This window comes from Rhagoletis pomonella, unplaced genomic scaffold (genome assembly GCF_013731165.1).
Source record: "Rhagoletis pomonella isolate Grant_MI unplaced genomic scaffold, Rhpom_1.0 Rhpom_scaffold_00005, whole genome shotgun sequence".
Taxonomy (NCBI): Eukaryota; Metazoa; Arthropoda; class Insecta; order Diptera; family Tephritidae; genus Rhagoletis; species Rhagoletis pomonella.
The window spans coordinates 37,346,100-37,363,140 of record NW_023458559.1 but is presented as its reverse complement, the minus strand read 5'-3'; the positions used below and the strand labels follow the sequence as shown (position 1 = coordinate 37,363,140).

Sequence of the window (17,041 nt, the reverse complement as noted above, 5' to 3'; positions counted from 1 at the left end):
AGAAATTTTTTTAATGTTTTTTATTTCACACATAATAGGGAAACAATACAAGCGCTTTGAGGAACTCGTATGCAAATTAAAATGAAATAACTTAACAGCTTTTAATTGATATAGAAAAAAGCTGGAAACTTAAATTAATTAGTCCGTATTTTCATGAACTTAAATTTCTACACGAATTTACTTTTGTTTTCTCATTGTGCTGTTTAGCTCCTATATTATGTGCATCATGCATTGTTGTTGGCAGCACAATATTTGTTGTTTCGGGAAAGAAAAGCGCCAAAAGGCCGCTGATAATTGCACAAACAGCAAACAAGATCGCTGGAGCATTTTCGTGAAATTTAGCCTGTAAAAATGAGATATAAAAATATTGCTTCAACAAATACCACAACAAATATTTAATTTAGAAGGAAATTAATAATAAATACATACTATGTACATATGTATATAGCTAAGTATTTAGTTTATTAATTGAGATCGAACGCTGGATATATTCTGGGAATTTATAGGGACGAAATTTGCTTAGTTACTAGCACCACTTCAAATAAAGACATACAGTATTCCCCGCTTAATTGTCCCCCGGTTAATTGATTTCCCCACTTATTTGAATTAACTTATCGGTAAAAAGATATTGCATAAAATATCCATGTGAATTTTCCCGCATAATTGAACCCTGTTAATTGGTTTCCCCGTATAATTGTTTAAAAATATGTGGTATTGAAAATAGATACAGTGGCGGTCAAAAATTTATGAATGGTGTGTCGTTTTTAATATTTACAATGTTTTTCAAGTAATTTTTTTTTACTTTTTTATAAAAATATGGATCATGCTTTAACAAAAAATATAAAAAATATTAACTTTCAAACCTTATACAGAATTCAGAAAAACTCCACAAATTTTTATCTAAATTTCGAGCTTTTTCAACCAGAATTTTTTAAATTTTTTTTTGCTATGCAGTTAACAGGATTATAAAGTTTTAGTAAACTAGTGCAAGTTTTGAGCGGCTAAAAAAGCGCATTGATTTTTAATATTTACAATGTCTTTTAAGCAAAAATTTCTTTGATATTTTTTCATAAATCACACTTTCAAACCTTATACAGAATTCAGAAAAATCCCACAAATTTGTATCTAAATTTCGAGCTTTTTAACCAGATTTCTTTTAAATTATGCATTTAACAGTTTAGTTATGCAGTTAACAGGATTATAAAATTTTAGTAAAACTAGTGTATGTTTTGGGCGGCTAAAAAAGCGAATTGATTTTTAATAATTTTTTTGCTAATGGCTTTTTCGGTTTTTTTTCATATAAAAACCGAAATTTAAGAAAACTGGCGTTGACTTTATTTGTTGTTTTTTTTTGCAAAAGGTCTTGCGCATATTCCTCCTCAAAAAAAGTTCAAAACGCCGTCAACAAAAAAAAAAAAAAAATATTAAAAATCAATGCGATTTTTTAGCCCCTCAAAACTTGCACTAATTTTACTATAATTTTATAATCTTATTAGCTGCCTAAATTAAAAAAAATTTCGGTTAATAAGCTCGAAATTTAGATAAAAATTTGTGGATCGTTGACTCGTTTTAGGGCTATAAAATATATAAAGAAAATCGAAAAAAAAAAATCAGAATTTTGATAGTTAAAAAATCGTAAAAGCAAAAACTTAGATACAAACATTTTTGGGGAGCTTTTTATACAATACCTTCACCTGACGGTGTTTTTTAAGATATAAACTTTTGAAATTTGAATTTATTTGCTAATTTTAAATAAAGTTATGTTAAACAATTTTATTGCATTGAAATTTATTTAAATTTAGAGTCGTAAAAAATTTGTTTCAAAGTTAAAAAAATTAAAAAAAAAACATAATTTTTATCATTCCAATATCTTTTATGATTTTTAGAAGTATTGTATAAAAAAAAAGAGCCAAACTTATATTTAAGTTTTCGCTCTTACGATTTTTAAAATTTCAACATTCTGTAATTTATTTTTTCGCACGTTTTTTAGATATATTTTTTAATCTCAAACGAGATCAGAACCATTTGTGCAACAGATGAGATATCCAAAAAGATAAACTTGCAAAATCCGGAAAAAGTGTAAAATTTTAAACTTTCGAAAATTTTTAAAAATTTTTTTATATCTGATAAAAAAAAGTTTTGACCAAAACTGATCCAAATAAAAAACGGTCGATTCCAACCATTGACCATTTTAACATGGATTGACCCATACGAATTAGAGCATGTGCGGACTTGCCTGAGCACACGACACAACAATATCAGACACGGTGGCTGTCCTTCTTCTATCAACACCGATGGGATGGAGCTTTCACGAAAGGCGATGGCTCAAGTAGGATCAAACACAAGTGGATCAGTACTGCTACTTCTCTTGTCTCCATACCTAGGGACAAATCCTGCCGTACAATGGGACAAGCCCATCATTACATACTGCTTATTATATTTGCTTGTTGACTTAGACATCAGAAGCCCTATGCTCAGCGCATATAAACGCAGCATGGTTCCTCGAGCCGAGGCTTGGATAAAGAGAATGACAATAGCTAATGGACCTTCATTGAAAACCTGAGTGTTTTTTCGCGCAGGGTTTCGAACATTTTGAACGTCGTGATATGTATCTTCTACTCACCAGCACAGGCGTTTGTGGCGCCAACATTGAACCCACTCGGCCCACCATCGAACAGAAGGAGAGCAAACTGTTGCGTATATTTGTTGGAAAGATTTCCGATGTGAAGAAATACAATATTTGAAATGCGGCTGTAATCATAAGCTTGCCCATTAGGAAGAACGTCAAGCGCCACGCGAAATCATCTGAGATTATAAAAGCAAAAAAAAAAACAAACAAAAAACTATGTTAGCAACCGATAAGCCAGACATTTTTATTATATTTATTTATCTACTTACCTGCCGGTAGAAAAGCTGTTATCAAGCAACAAATCCCACTTAACAACATGGTAGCGCAAAGCGAGTATCGCCTGCCAAAGCGATCCATGATAAGAAAGGGCAAAAAGAAGCCGGGTAACTCGATTAATGAAATAAACATGAAATTATTATATTTATCACCATCCAGGAGCACCGCATTTAAGCTGATGCCATAGTAGACCAACACAATGACAATCCAACTGAAAGAGCAATTTATGATGCGCCATGAGAGCTGTTTGAATGCCTCCTTGATGGGAAAGCGACCATCTGTGGCTGTTGCTAACTTTTCACGATTCGCTGAAATTAATTTGTGCAGCGAATCATCGGAAAGTTGGCGTTTATTCACCGTGGCAGCGCGTCGTAGTATATTTTTGGCATCCTCATCCTTACCCTGACTCAGCAGCCAACGTATGCTCTCCGGAAGTATCCAAATATAGCTGATGAGTACTATCGCCGGTACGTAAACGATGCGTAAGATAAGCCGCCAATTTTGAAAATACTTTGCAACAACTGCTAGTAGAATTTCGCCGATGGCATAGAAAATGGTGATCATGCTACAGGCGATCACACGCCGCTGTGGACCGACTAACTCAACGCCCAAAATGAAGCATATCGGATACATTGGACTCGAGGCGATATTGTCGAGGAATTCGAAAATTATAAAAGAAGTGTAGCTGGGTGTGAATGAGCGTATTAGTCCTAAGAAGGCGCTAAAGAAGCCGCCAAGTGCGAGCGCGTTGCGGCGGCCATACCTGAGCGGAGATAGTTGTAGAAAAAATAATAAAATAAAAACCTAAAATTTGCTTCCAGGTGAAGAAACCCGCCGACTCTTACCGATCTGATATGACACCGCCCAAGGGTATGCCAACGAACTGTCCCAGATTGCCAATTGTGCCCACCATGGCCAACTTCCATTCGTTTTCGCAGTAAATACCAAACTATTTGCGAAAAAATACAAACTTGCTGCTTATTTTTGCAGTTATTTTCTATTTTTGGGTTGGTACAAACCTCATTCGCTATCGTCACTTCCTTATCGCGAAATATGAAATCGTTGTCCTTACACCTCTCCTTTTTACTGCTATCGAAATTGTGCGCATAGCACAATCCGATTGACTCATCGGCAGGTGTCGTAGAAACTGTTTGGTTTATAGTATAATTACTCGCAAAGCGATTACATTGGTCCAGTCCATTACTTTTCGGAGGAATACCGAATTGTGTCCAGTACTCTTCGTAGGCGCTGGAAGCCGTGTCGCATTCTGCAATTTTACATCTGCGTGACAAGAAAGTTTTTTCTTATGAAAAAGAGGTTATGAAATATTGAAGGTTTAAAAAATATGAAGTCGTTCATAATAGTGTTTGAATGACCTTTTGCCTGTCATATTTTCATTCCCTAGCCGTTACCACAGAATTGGAATTGAAAGGATTCGATTTGTGGTAGGTCAGAAAACTCCGCCAAGCACTCAGTCAAGCATTTTTACGTGGGAGTGATTACTTATCTGACAACTTTCCAGACTCTCCGTTCCCCATATATCTAACCCAACCATGCAAAATCTTAGTCGAGAGAATGTCACACAGCTAACCTCGCCTTGTAGGGCAAGAATATGTTAGTGTTTGACTAAGATTCTCCTCCGATTTGTCGCGCGTGTTGTGACACAAGAGGGGCCCCTACAGTTTTATGTCGACTCTGAACGGCGATTTTGTTTTAATGGGAAGCTGTTTTTCATTTTCAAGCTTTGTGCAATTCTAACCATTACACCACAGCGGCCTATATACGAGACCTATATTCAGATAAACTTTTGGATTTTGGATATTAATGGGTACCCGACATTTTTAATGCGATACTTTAAATGAGTACCATATCGATACTTTCTGTTCGATATCGGGTTCCTAGCTGTTATTACAAAAATGTTTGTACTGAGCTTCCCAATAGAGTATCCCACCACTCAATTTTTACCTTTTAGGAAAGCTAGCGGCATACATTATTTTGAAGGAGACTCCATGCTTAAGTTTGTCTATAGAAACCAAACGCAGAGGGTCTTATACTGATTAACTTCTGAACACACGAACTTGTATTCGGCTTCCTCATTTATCTGAAGGAACAGATTTCGAGCTCTGTTGGCGTCAGACTTGCCTACGCATCTTCTGATCCATGGGAAAAGTAGCAGAATGACCTTTGGGTTTTTCTCGAATTTTGCTTTCGGCAAACATGAAATCGTCGGCTACTTATATCAACCCAAGGCTCCACCATACTCGATCTAATTTCCTGGGAACCTCGTGCGCCATTTAAATGGGAAACCATTGTTATACTTAAGAATCGTTTTGCCCAAAATCACCCGTTCTATAAAAAAGTTAGTTGGTCTTGCTCGTTCGCCATCCAAGGAACATTTATTTCTCAGAATTTGTTATCTAACTGCTTTCATTGTTCCGGCCTAATCTGTCCATCAGAGAAATTCAGATCGAACATCTCGATGATCAATTGTCTTTTGGCTGCATGACATACCTTAATCACCTTCCTGGAACTTCTTGGCTGATCAAAAGAAATAGCAGGTTTCTGTGCACGAAGAAGTTTTGCAACATGTTTCTAATATTTCGCTGAACGTTCCAATTTTAACGTTTTTTCGTTTCGTTCTCTTCAATCTTGTTGACAAATGCAGGATGCCTCATCGTCAATATTTCGAGTGTGCCAGAAATGCTCTCTGCCTTTTGCAACAGCATCAAGGACCCAGTTCAGGTCAGCCTCCCTACTTAGACGTAAAAGTAACCTTTCCATCTAAGCGTAGCTTCATTTTGACTGCTGTCTTGGTTTGTTACAGAGCTTTCACACCTTGCTTGTTTTGGCCTTTTCTTCTTCCCGCTCTTGCTCTTTGTCCATAGCTGTATTAATATGTGCCTGTGCTAAGGTTGCCTAGATGCGTATGCAGCCGAGTTCTGAGTTTGAATCGAGTACACTATATCCTCTGGTTAATTCCTTCCTTGTCCATTTTTCTCCCCTATTATAACTACTAGCGGCTAGCAGAGGTGTGACCGTTGGCAATGCTTAGCGGATATTTAAGTCCTTCCTGTATCCGCCGGTCTACCAATAGCCTCTGCCATCGACTTTTGAGTCGATTTCTTCAGCTGCTTCTAACTATTCTCAGTTTCTATTTTTGGCCTATTGCTCAGGTACTCCTACATTATGCTTTATGCTAACGGAAAGCATTCTGACTATAACTGCGGATCGTGCCCTAACCAACATTCCAGATCACACTATTTGTGACTGTACAATAACCTATGCTCTGCTCTTAGCTACTTCACCCTATCATGGTCTGATCTTGACATAGAGATCACCATTTCGATAAGTGGGGATATACATACATATGCAGATGACCCCTTCTCAGAGTGTTCGGTTAATGATTTTGTAGCTCGCATCGTAACTCAAACTAAAATATGAGAACTTATATTTACGAGTAAATATGCAAAAGAAAGACAGTTTATTAAGTCTGTAAAACTTCTTAACTTAATGAGATGAAGATACCGACGTTATTTTTTTGTGTTTTCATCCGTTTTGGAGGAACCTAAATATCATATTTTTTTACTGCAATTTTAAACTACAATAAGTGATATACAATGTATGTAGTGCTAGAAAGATACAATTTATGAGAATTACCTGTAAATAATTGCGCATGTAAATACACGCAATGTATGTCTTGGAAAGTATAAACCTATTTGCATAGACTGAATAAATTACAGCCAACGAGCGGTAGCAGTAGTATTTCGAATAAAAACCGAGTAAATTTCTATATCGACCGCTGTGATAAATGCATTGTTATCGAAAAGCACATTCACAAGAAGTGTGGTAGATACAGATACAGATGATACGAAAGCACGTCGGTACTGGTACTGGGTTAGAGGGCACACGGGCTTCATTGAAAACGAGAAAAGCGACAGGCCTTGCAAGGAAGACCCTATTTCAGCAGTCGCGCCATTAGAAAATGAGCACGAATTCGATCCGGCAAGCATATGTAGAAGGTGTGGACCAAATTATTTGGCTGCAAGGTAGCTAGAAATATGTGTGCAGCATATGATAAAATTTGCAGGAGATGCGGAACGTATGAGAAGCTTATAAAGTGCATCCTCTCTGAGTGTTCAGTCCGCCGATTATTTAGTTCAGGCAGACTTCTCTGATAAAATCACCCGAATAGTGCATTCTTGCCCTAAGAAGGCCACCTCCTAATTTTTCGTCAAGCATGGAACCTATTATTGTATGGCGTCTGGGTTTGGTCCAAGTATGATCTGAAGAGACTGCTGAAACTGTTTGCGAAGCCCTAGGCTGGCGCGACAAGACCCATCGCCATTCTTACTGGCCAGTGGGAACTAGGTTATTGGTTCTGACGGCTGCCTATAACTGCCTATTGCTGAAACTGAAGCGATAGTTAAATATAGCCGCCATCGATTCACCATCAGTTAGCGAGTGACGAAACGAACGAACTCAATGAGGTACAACCAAACTCGCTATCGTCTATCTGTGCTAGCTAACTTTATTGTTGCTTTCACATGCAAAATTTTTCGTTAAGCGACCGGAACTCAAACATATCAAGCAGCGAAGTGGCGAATCGATGACGGCGTATGTTAAATAGCAGGAGGACCACTTTCGTGGAGTTAGGACTTAGCTAAACACAGATGTGACCTCAATTTTCGCCATTCTACTCTTCGATAAAGCAGCCGACCTACCCTATCTGACTAACTAATCAGCCGCCTCCTTTCCGTGAATACTACGAAGGCCAGGGAGGCAAATTGTGTCTACTTTGAACCTCTGAAGTGAAACTTCTTTACTGGCGGTTGGTTGGTTGGGAGTAAATTGGCAAATTTAACGGAAATTGCACACGGAAATAGTGCAACGGAAATTGCACACGAAAATGGTTGGGGCTGAAACAAGTGCTTCTTGAGTTTATGCACATGGTATTAATTTAATAAAAACTTGTTATAAAAGGTTAAAGAATAATACTTCGATTAATACAATAATGAAAGTTAAGGTGAGTACGTACATAGATAAAGAAAAGGATAAAGGCAAAAGTAAAAATAAAAACAAAAACAAAGATGCGTAAAGATAAAGGCAAAAACGAAGATCAAGGTATGTACATTTAAACACTTTACTTATGTAGGGGCAAAGGTGAAGGGGAATATAAAGATGAAGAAAATGATAAACATAGAAGTAAAAACCAAGACAAATATAAAGAAAAAGATGAGGATGAGGATACCGATAAAAGTAATGATAAAGATAGAGGAAGAAAGATTAAAATAATTATAGAGAAAAGGACATAGATAGAGACACAGAGACTCAATCTGGGAACTATTTCGGGATTTTAGAAATTTTGCGGTATTCTCGGAACTTATCGATATAATAATCGATATTTTCAAAGATTTTGTCATTGAAATTTTTATCGATTTTATTACCGATATACATATGTTGATAATATCGATATTTTTATCGATTTTGTTATCGATATTTTATATCTATATTGTTACCGATTTTCTATCGATATTATTATCGAAATTGTTATCGATATTTTCATCGATTTTTCAATCGATATTTTATCGATTTTCTTGTCGATATTTTTTTATCGATTTTTTTTCGATTTTGTATCGATATTGTTATCGCATTTGTTACCGAATTAGTTATCGATATTTTTATCGGTTTTGTTAGCGATATTTTGATGGATGTTAGATACTATCGATTTTGTTATCGATGGAGTATAAAGATAAAAATAAAATAAAGGAAAATAGAATAACATATGTAAATGTAATTAGAACGAACAGGATAGAGGTAGGGATCTAGATAGAAAAACGACTAAAATATAACCTTAAGCAAAAGCTGATGTATTTGTATGTACATATGTATTACATATGTTTGTACATTGGTTATGGCTAGGGATGGCAGCGATTAATTATTTGATTAAATTAATCGATTATTTTTGTCCAATTTACGATTTAATTGTATCGTAGTTTTGTGTTCCATTAATCGATTAATTGTAAAATAATCGTAAAAATGTTTTCAAGAAACATAAATTTTGTAGTTGCCTGAAATCTATCCATCAAACATTCTTTTTTGCCAGCATTAACTTTACTCGATCCTAGTTTAAAAAAAATTAATTTCAAAGATCCGTTTGCATTGGCCTCAGTCATAAAGTTCTTGCGAAATGCAATAATGGGCGGAGATGATCTTATGGAAACGGGTAGCGAGTCGTCACTAGAATCAGTAGAAAATGAGTTCGATCTTTAGGCCCCTCATAAATCTCTTTTACACAAACGAGGGCGAAAAGGTTATGATTTGGGCCACCCACAAGATGAAATGAGATTTTATTTAAATTGTCAAGTCCTACAACTAAAGCGGAATGTCGTTGGCGCTTGGGAGGAAATGAAAACTGTTTACCCAAAACTTAAGATTAGTTACCTCGGTGCCTGCTGAGCGCCTTTTTTCAAAAACTGGTGCCACAGCCACCGAGAAACGTAACCGCTTAACAACAAAACGCAAACTAACAAGAGAATTACAAATTTTTTATGGAAAAGTGTTTCTATGAATACTCACTGTAAAAAAGTGCATTTAAAAATTCGATAAATCGATTATTTCTCAATAATTGCAATTATTTTTTTTTTTGGCTTGTGGTTAATCATATGATTAATTAATCGATTATTTTATTTTTTGCCATCCCTAGTTATGTGACAAACTAGATACATATGCATGTAACGAAAGCTTCACTTCTCTAGTGTGGCCCAGGCGCACTTACTGTTTTTACTAATTCTTTTCGAAAGAGCTCTGAACTGCTTAACCAGCTTTGTCGTGAAATCACCAGAGCTACAATGGCTGGCAAATCCTCGTATTGGAGATCGCTAGATCTATTACCCGTTGGTGATCGCGCATACTTGTGCCTACAAAATGTTCGAAAAGTGGGACAAGTGGACCCATCTTTTGACTCCAGGGGGTCAGAGGAAATATCGCAAATAACTCTGCCCACCATTTCGGTGTATAAATGATGTATCCAGGCAAACATATAAAATTTACTATAAAAGTCTGCTCTCGACTCTCAAAAGGGCCTGTGTAGCGACAAAACTAATTAATTTTTCGCTTTAAATCCAGTTCGCTTACACTGAAGCAGTGTGCGTGAGTAATAATCTTGTGGCCAGCCGCGGCTCAAGTTCTCATTTCCTCTGTAACCTGGACACAGGTAAATCGGACGTATGTACAACCCCAGAATCGCACACTTTTCGGGTTAAGACCGCGCATTTTCCCGAAAAGTGGCTTGATGGAAGTGAACTAGTTACTTAAATACCCATACCACCCGATATTAAATAAAAATAGAACACGTGTCGATAGCGTGAATACTAGTATTACTTATACATATATGTGCATAGGTATGTATATAGCCATGTACTAACTATTTTTTTGCGCAAGCTATATAGTTTCATACAATTTTAATTATCTTTGCATATTTTTCATCATACCTGTGTACCACACTACTCGCCGTAAAAACATATGTAATCGAGAAGATTGCACTAAATAACATCGCCACACAAATTAGCGAAAGAACGCTCAGCTGAAAGGGTCCAAATTGACCAATTCGCACGAGTATATCATCCAAAGTCGAGTCTTCTTTATCATTTTCATAAACAGCGGCAACCTCGATATGTGTCCGCGTATTTGCCCGGGTGGGTGGTAAATCGTAAAGGTTTTTGTGATTCACATTTGGATCCATTTTAGTACTTTCTAACTAGAAAACCAACTATGTACATTCTTAATTGTAATTTATGTAAGTATATATTCGTTCAATTCCGCTTGAATTGATTTCTTTAGCGTTCGCGTATGTTACGACTTATCCGTTTGGTCTACATGTGCGTGGCGATATTTTTGACTTTACTCATGCTACATGCTTAACTAAATATCAACTGATTGACAAGAATGTTTCAAAATCAACAGATTGTTAGTCCATTGCGCCGCGAATGCTTATCTCCTGTGTCTCGGGTTCTCACGTAATTGATAACTGTATCGCTATTCGAATCAGCCTTTGGTGTTTGTTTTTTTTTTGGGAGCAGGTGCTGCAGCTCACATGCGAGTTCACTTAAAAGGCATCGATTACAGAGTTTCTGTGAAAATGAAGTGACCGCTCATGAACAATATTTGAGCTATAATGAGTTTGATTATTTAATTTTAGATATCAGACTTTTTAAATTTGTTTTTAAGTTTTGCGTTGATTACCTAATCAAGCCTATCTTAAAGTTTGACGATATTTTAGGTTTGTTATATGGATATTATGATTAGAAGCACTACTACTGATAGTGAGTGTAATTAAAGTCATGCCGCTAATTCGAACTTTAATAGCTTCGTTATGTAATTTGCCGGGCATTGATCTTTATGTTATTTTAGTGAACTGGTTTGTGTCTATTTTTTCAGTACATTTGTATTTGTATCTCCCTATAAAAACTAATTTTTTAAAGCTAATCTGATCCAGTCTCCTCCTAAAGCCTTATTGCACATCTACAGGCCAAGCACTTAAATTTTACACCTAATTTTTGAAATTCGAGCCAACTTTGCAGATCTCATGACCTGGACAAAAAATCCCTACGCGTATTATATATGAAGATGGGGAGTAAAAGCGGGCGTAGGACCTCCTATAAAGACCCTGCAGGGAAAGCTACTAGTTGTGAACTAGAATTCTACCGGTTTGCGTTTCAGCCGAACTAGTTCACGTTCTATCCTTTTTCAATGTTAGCGACTGGTATTTTTAACATTGCGATGTCCTACGAGATGTCAATTGTCAGGCTATGCATCAGCATCTACTAGTATAAATACTAGTACTACTAGTATAAATACTAGTAGCATCATACCAGTTGATGAGATAGTCTACCAATTCATGCCCCGTGCAAAGCATAAGTGTGCCTTTTTGCTCGCGAAGCTCCAGCAGTCACAATGGCCGGCAGAGAAGAGCACTCGCGTGGTAAGCCTGAGGTCCCAGGTTCAAATCCTGGCGCAGGTAAAATTTTTTATTTTATTTTTATTTTTTATAAGTTAATTTTTTTGTTTATGCTGTTTATTGTAATTTTTTAATTTAATAAAAAAAAATATTTTTGTTTAATTTCTTTGTTTTTATATTTCTTCCTAAATGTTTTTTTTTTGCAACGCAATTAGATTTTCAAATTTGTTATTTATTTATAAATTAAATAAATTATTTTTACTTACATTTATTTAATTTAAAAATCTTAACCACCTCCAAGCGGCCTCGAACCTGCGATTTCAGAACCAGAACCAGTAGTCTTCACGTGACGCCACAGCCGACATTTGTAAGAATTAATTGCATTTTATTTTTGGCTTTGGCAATTCAAAGGCAGATGTCGCTGATCGCCTAAGTTCTTCGAAATTGTCGAACTGGTAGGCACATACTAGTTAATGAACTAGTATTTTTTCTAACTAGTTTGGCTTTTCACTGCAGGGGACTGAAACTGTTATAATGCACACATAGTAATAATACATACACTCAACAGAATATGTTTGCGAACAGTGTTTTTTTTTTAATATTTGCAATGTTTTGTCGTAATAAATTTTTTCGTTAATTTTTAATAGAAATATAGTTCATTCTGCATCAAATGCCGTATACGTTAATGATTCAAAGTTTTTACAAAATTTAGGGAAACTCGACAAATTTTCAACTTTTAAACAAAATATTTTAGAATTTTTTAGTATGCAGTTTTGTAGCTCACTCAATTTTAGTATAATAAAGTGAAAGTTTTAAGTGGCTATAATTTACAGCTGATTTATTTTTTTTATTGACCCTCTTCGGTAATTTTACCATAAAAAAAAAACTATCACGTACCCGTTATATGGAGAAAATGAGCAAATGAACATCGACAACAAAAAAAAATTTCAAAAATCAACGGTAAAAAGTTTATAGCTACTTAGCACTTGTACTTTATTATATTGAAATTGAGTGAACTACAAACTGCATTCTAAAAAATGTTGTTTAAAAGTTGAAAATTTGTCGAATTTTCCTAAATTTTGTAAAAACTTTGAATCATTAACTTATACGCCATTTGATGCAGAACTATGATGATTTGATGAACTATATTTCTATTAAAAATTAACGAAAAAAATTTATCACGACAAACATTGCAAATATTAAAAGAAAACTCTGAACGGAAACATGTTCTGCCTAGTGTAGGTATATAGGAATTGCTTTTGGTAGAGTATAGGAACTTGGTACGGAGATACATATATGAAATTAATCCAATATTCGTGGAGAAAACTAGAGATTACTCGGAAAGAGGCGTGCCAGCCCATAATTTTTCATTCCACATGCATTCCCAGCCATTTTGTTTCTCACTATCCACGGCAGGGCGGGTCAATTTGCATGGGAGATTTTTTCGACTAGGTGTATAGCATAGGAGGATTCTACGTGTAATTCTAAGCAAAATTCCAATGAAACCATAGCTCTAAAATCAATTTGGAGTTTGCCAAATTGCGAAAATAGGTTTCTTTTACTTAGAATTCAGCTGTAGTGTCGTAAAGAAGTGCTTAAATGAGTGCTTTGTACAAAAGTAAAAGTAGTGAGAAAATACTTTTCCACTGATACCTAATAAGTCTAAATCAGAAAAAAGTTAAAAAACAGCATAAAAAATCTCATTATTCCGATTCCGATGAAAAGATTTTCAAACATTTTTATGCTGAGTTTTTAAGCTTAAACTATTTTGTCATCTGAGGGAATTTTTTTTAAAAAGTTCTTTAAACAACTATTTTTATGCATAAAAAACTCCGTTGTTGGAGGTGTTTTCAAATCGGTCCAGCTGACGTAAATCTTAATATTTTTTTTTGTACCAAACTCTGAACGATTATTGTGCTTGCCACATAAAAGCAAACCGCTGAATATTATTGAAATCGGACTAAAATTACGCCCATTTTTTATATAACAGTAAATTTCAGCTTTCCCACCGCCTGACTATGACGAGGTACGAATAGCGATTACGCGGCTGAAAAACAACAAAGCTGCTGGAGGTGACGGCCTGCCAGCCGAGCTATTCAAGTACGGCGGCGAGGAGCTCATGAGGTGCATGCATCAGCTCGTATGCAGAATATGGTCAGATGAACGCATGCCCGACGACAGGAATTTAAGTGCGCTCAGCCCAATCCACAAGAAAGGCGACCCGCCATACGCGCCAACTACCGCGGAATCAGCATTCTAAGCATAGGTTATAAGGTCTTATCGAGTGTATTGTGAACGAACTGATTGGACCTTATCAGTGTGGCTTAGGCCTGAAAAATCCACCATAGATCAGGTATTCACAATACGCCAAATCTTGGAAAAGACCCGCGAGAATAGGATCGACGCACACCACCTATTTGTCGATTTCAAAGCCGCTTTCACAGCACGAAGAGAACTTGCCTTTATGCCGCGATGTCTCAATTTCTCGCGAAACTAATACGGCTGTGTAAAATGACGTTGAACAATACCACCAGCTCCGGCAGAATAGGGAAGCACCTTTCCGAGCCGTTTGATACTAAACGAGGTTTCAGACAAGGCGACTCCCTTTCGTGTGATTTCTTTAATTTGATGTTGCAGAAGATAATAAGAGCCGTAGAACTGAACCGCTCAGACACAATACTTTACAAGAGCATACAACTGCTGGCGTATGCCGACGACATCGATATTATCGGTAAAAACAAGGGCTAAGTCTATTCTGCCTTTTCGGGATTGGATAGAGAAGCAAAGCGAATGGGTCTGGTTGTGAACGAGGACAAAACGAAGTATCTCCTGTCATCACACAAACAGTCAGAGCATACGCGTCTTGGCACCCACGTCACTGTTGACAGTTACAGGTTTGAAAAAGTAGACAACTTCGTTTATTTGGGAACCAGCATTAACACCAATAATAATGTCAGCCTTGAAATCCAACGGAGAATCACTCTTGCCAACAAGTGCTACTTTGGGCTGAGTAGGCAATTGAGAAGTAATGAAAGCATCCGATGAGGCGGCTCTTGGAATTTTCGAGAGAAAGATTCTGCGAAAGATTTACGGACCCTTACGCGTTGGTGATGGCGAATATCGCAGACGATTTAACGATGAGCTATATGAGCTTTACAACGATATAGGCATAGTGCAGCGAATTAAAATTCAGCGGCTCCGCTGGCTTGGCCATGTCGTTCGAATGGACAGAAACGCTCCTGCTCTGAAAATATTCAACGCAGGCCGCGATGCTGGTAACAGAGGAAGAGGAAGACCTCCTCTGCGTTGGAAAGACCAGGTGGAGAAGGACTTGGCTTTACTTGGCATTCCCAATTGGCGTCAGTTAGCACAGAAGAGAAATGACTGGCGTGCTGTTTTGGATTCGGCCAAAATTGCTTAGGCGGTTACAGCGCCAATAAAGAAGAAGAAGAAGAAGAAGACATAGTTTCAAAGGATAGTCAATGTCAGCATGTGAGTTAATGGAATAATTAGATTTAAAAAACTGAGCGAACATGTTAGAAATTGTTTGATTATCACTAGAGACGGTATTTTGATACTTCATGGCGGAAGGAAACCCATGTACATTTCGCTTGGAGTTTACGAAGTCATAAAATGATTTGGGGTTATATATTATACGCCGTTTGATTTTACACAAGTAAAGAGCGAAATACACAACACAAGCGGCTTGACAAACCAAGCGAAATATCCCTTTGTTTCAATCCATTTGTGTTGTCTATGGGGGTGTTTGAAGGTTTGACAAACCGCTTGAGGGAAATTTGAGCAAAAATCAAAATTTTTTGATTTTTTGGCCGCCATGTTGACGTTTGATCAAACCGCTTGCGAAGTGGATGGTAAAATCGCCTCATTTGTTGCTGAATTTTCACCAAGTGAGGACGTAAGGGAGAAAAATGGAAGAAAACCAACATTTTTAACATTGTGAACCGGAGGAAAACTAAAATTCTGTGCTTGAATGACTCATTTTTGCATGGTGTATGGCGAAATGGGAAAAGTAGGTTTGACAAGCCGCTTGTGTGGTGTATTTCGCTCTTAACCTTTATAACACTTATGACGCAAAAGTGAGTATTTTACATAGTATGAGTGTAAACCGGTTTTTGTGTGTAATCTAAAATAACGTGACTTACTGTTTTTAAAATTTCTCAGTTCCATAGTGAATCACAACTGTGTTTGTTCCTCAGGAACATGCATGCGTTTAGGCACATGCTTTTCAAATAATTTACGTAAAGTAAAGTTAAAAGTGCATCGCTTCGTTCAGTATTTTCTTTATGTGCAGGCCACGACAATTTAGACAGTTCTTTGTTAAGCTTTTTCAAGTTGGGTTTCGAAAAATCAAAACGAATATTTGGTTCGTATGCTTGGGTACCGAATTTCGAACATCACTTATAACTTATCCCCATAGCAGGGTGGATCTTCGGGCAAAACTAGTGGATCACACTTATTTACAATGTACTTAGATGCATCATCAACATAAACAAGATCTAATACTTTACCAAACTTATTGTGAAGTACATTAACCTGAGTTAGGCAGAGTTCAGAGGCCATCTCCTTTAAAAGTACGTTGTTGCACGCACTAGACGCGAAAGGTACGATATCATTGTCAATGATGTTCCATGATATGCTTGGTAAATTAAAATCACCCAACACAATCATTGAATCGGAGGGTTTAGTCAGTAAATTAACTGATTTCAGTAAAGAGATGAGTCGTGAATACACCAATGTGTCAGATCGGGGAGGGATATAGCATAGAGCTAAGTAAATATACCCTTTTCGAACCTGTAGACGAATGCATTTGAATTGTACCGAATTAATGTGTGGAAGGCTAACTTCTTCAGATGGTATTGAAGAGTCTACAGCGAAGAGTATGCCACCGCCGATTCTGTCCTCCCCATCTTGTCTATAGATATGATAATTATTTGGAAGAATCTCTGAATTGAAAATGTGAGGTTTCAGCTAAGTTTCAGTGAAAGAAAGAATATTATATTTACATTCAAGGCCTTTAAGGTATAAGTTCGTTAATTTTCTGATTCTTAAGTCGACAGTTCTAATTTTTGATGAGACATAAAGCTTTATATCGTCTTTGGTAGTGTCTCTCGGAAATCTAGAGGCAAAGATTGACTTCTTTGGCGTAACCACGACTAGTT

The 17,041-nt window shown here is 36.7% G+C and overlaps 1 protein-coding gene across 1 annotated transcript; it reads right to left on the bottom strand.

Moving 5' to 3' along the window:
• Nucleotides 1-10,811, bottom strand: LOC118738892 (solute carrier family 22 member 3-like). Its single transcript, XM_036469917.1, has 6 exons — nucleotides 10,396-10,811; nucleotides 3,925-4,186; nucleotides 3,751-3,854; nucleotides 2,899-3,668; nucleotides 2,624-2,805; nucleotides 1-343 (listed from the first exon to the last, which is right to left on the bottom strand). The coding sequence occupies exons 1-6, from the start codon at nucleotides 10,644-10,646 to the stop codon at nucleotides 152-154; spliced, it is 1,761 nt and encodes a 586-aa protein (XP_036325810.1). The 5' UTR covers nucleotides 10,647-10,811; the 3' UTR covers nucleotides 1-151.
• Nucleotides 10,812-17,041: the final 6,230 nt, after the last annotated feature.

Bases quoted from the DNA above. Each gene is read 5' to 3' on its own strand.
- LOC118738892 (XM_036469917.1), bottom strand. From the start codon at position 10,646: ATGGATCCAAATGTGAATCACAAAAACCTTTACGATTTACCACCCACC. The intron at 3,855-3,924 runs GTTTGTACCAAC...TTTCGCAAATAG, and splicing joins AAGTGACGATAGCGAATGAG to TTTGGTATTTACTGCGAAAA. The intron at 3,669-3,750 runs GTAAGAGTCGGC...ATCTCCGCTCAG, and splicing joins GGCGGTGTCATATCAGATCG to GTATGGCCGCCGCAACGCGC.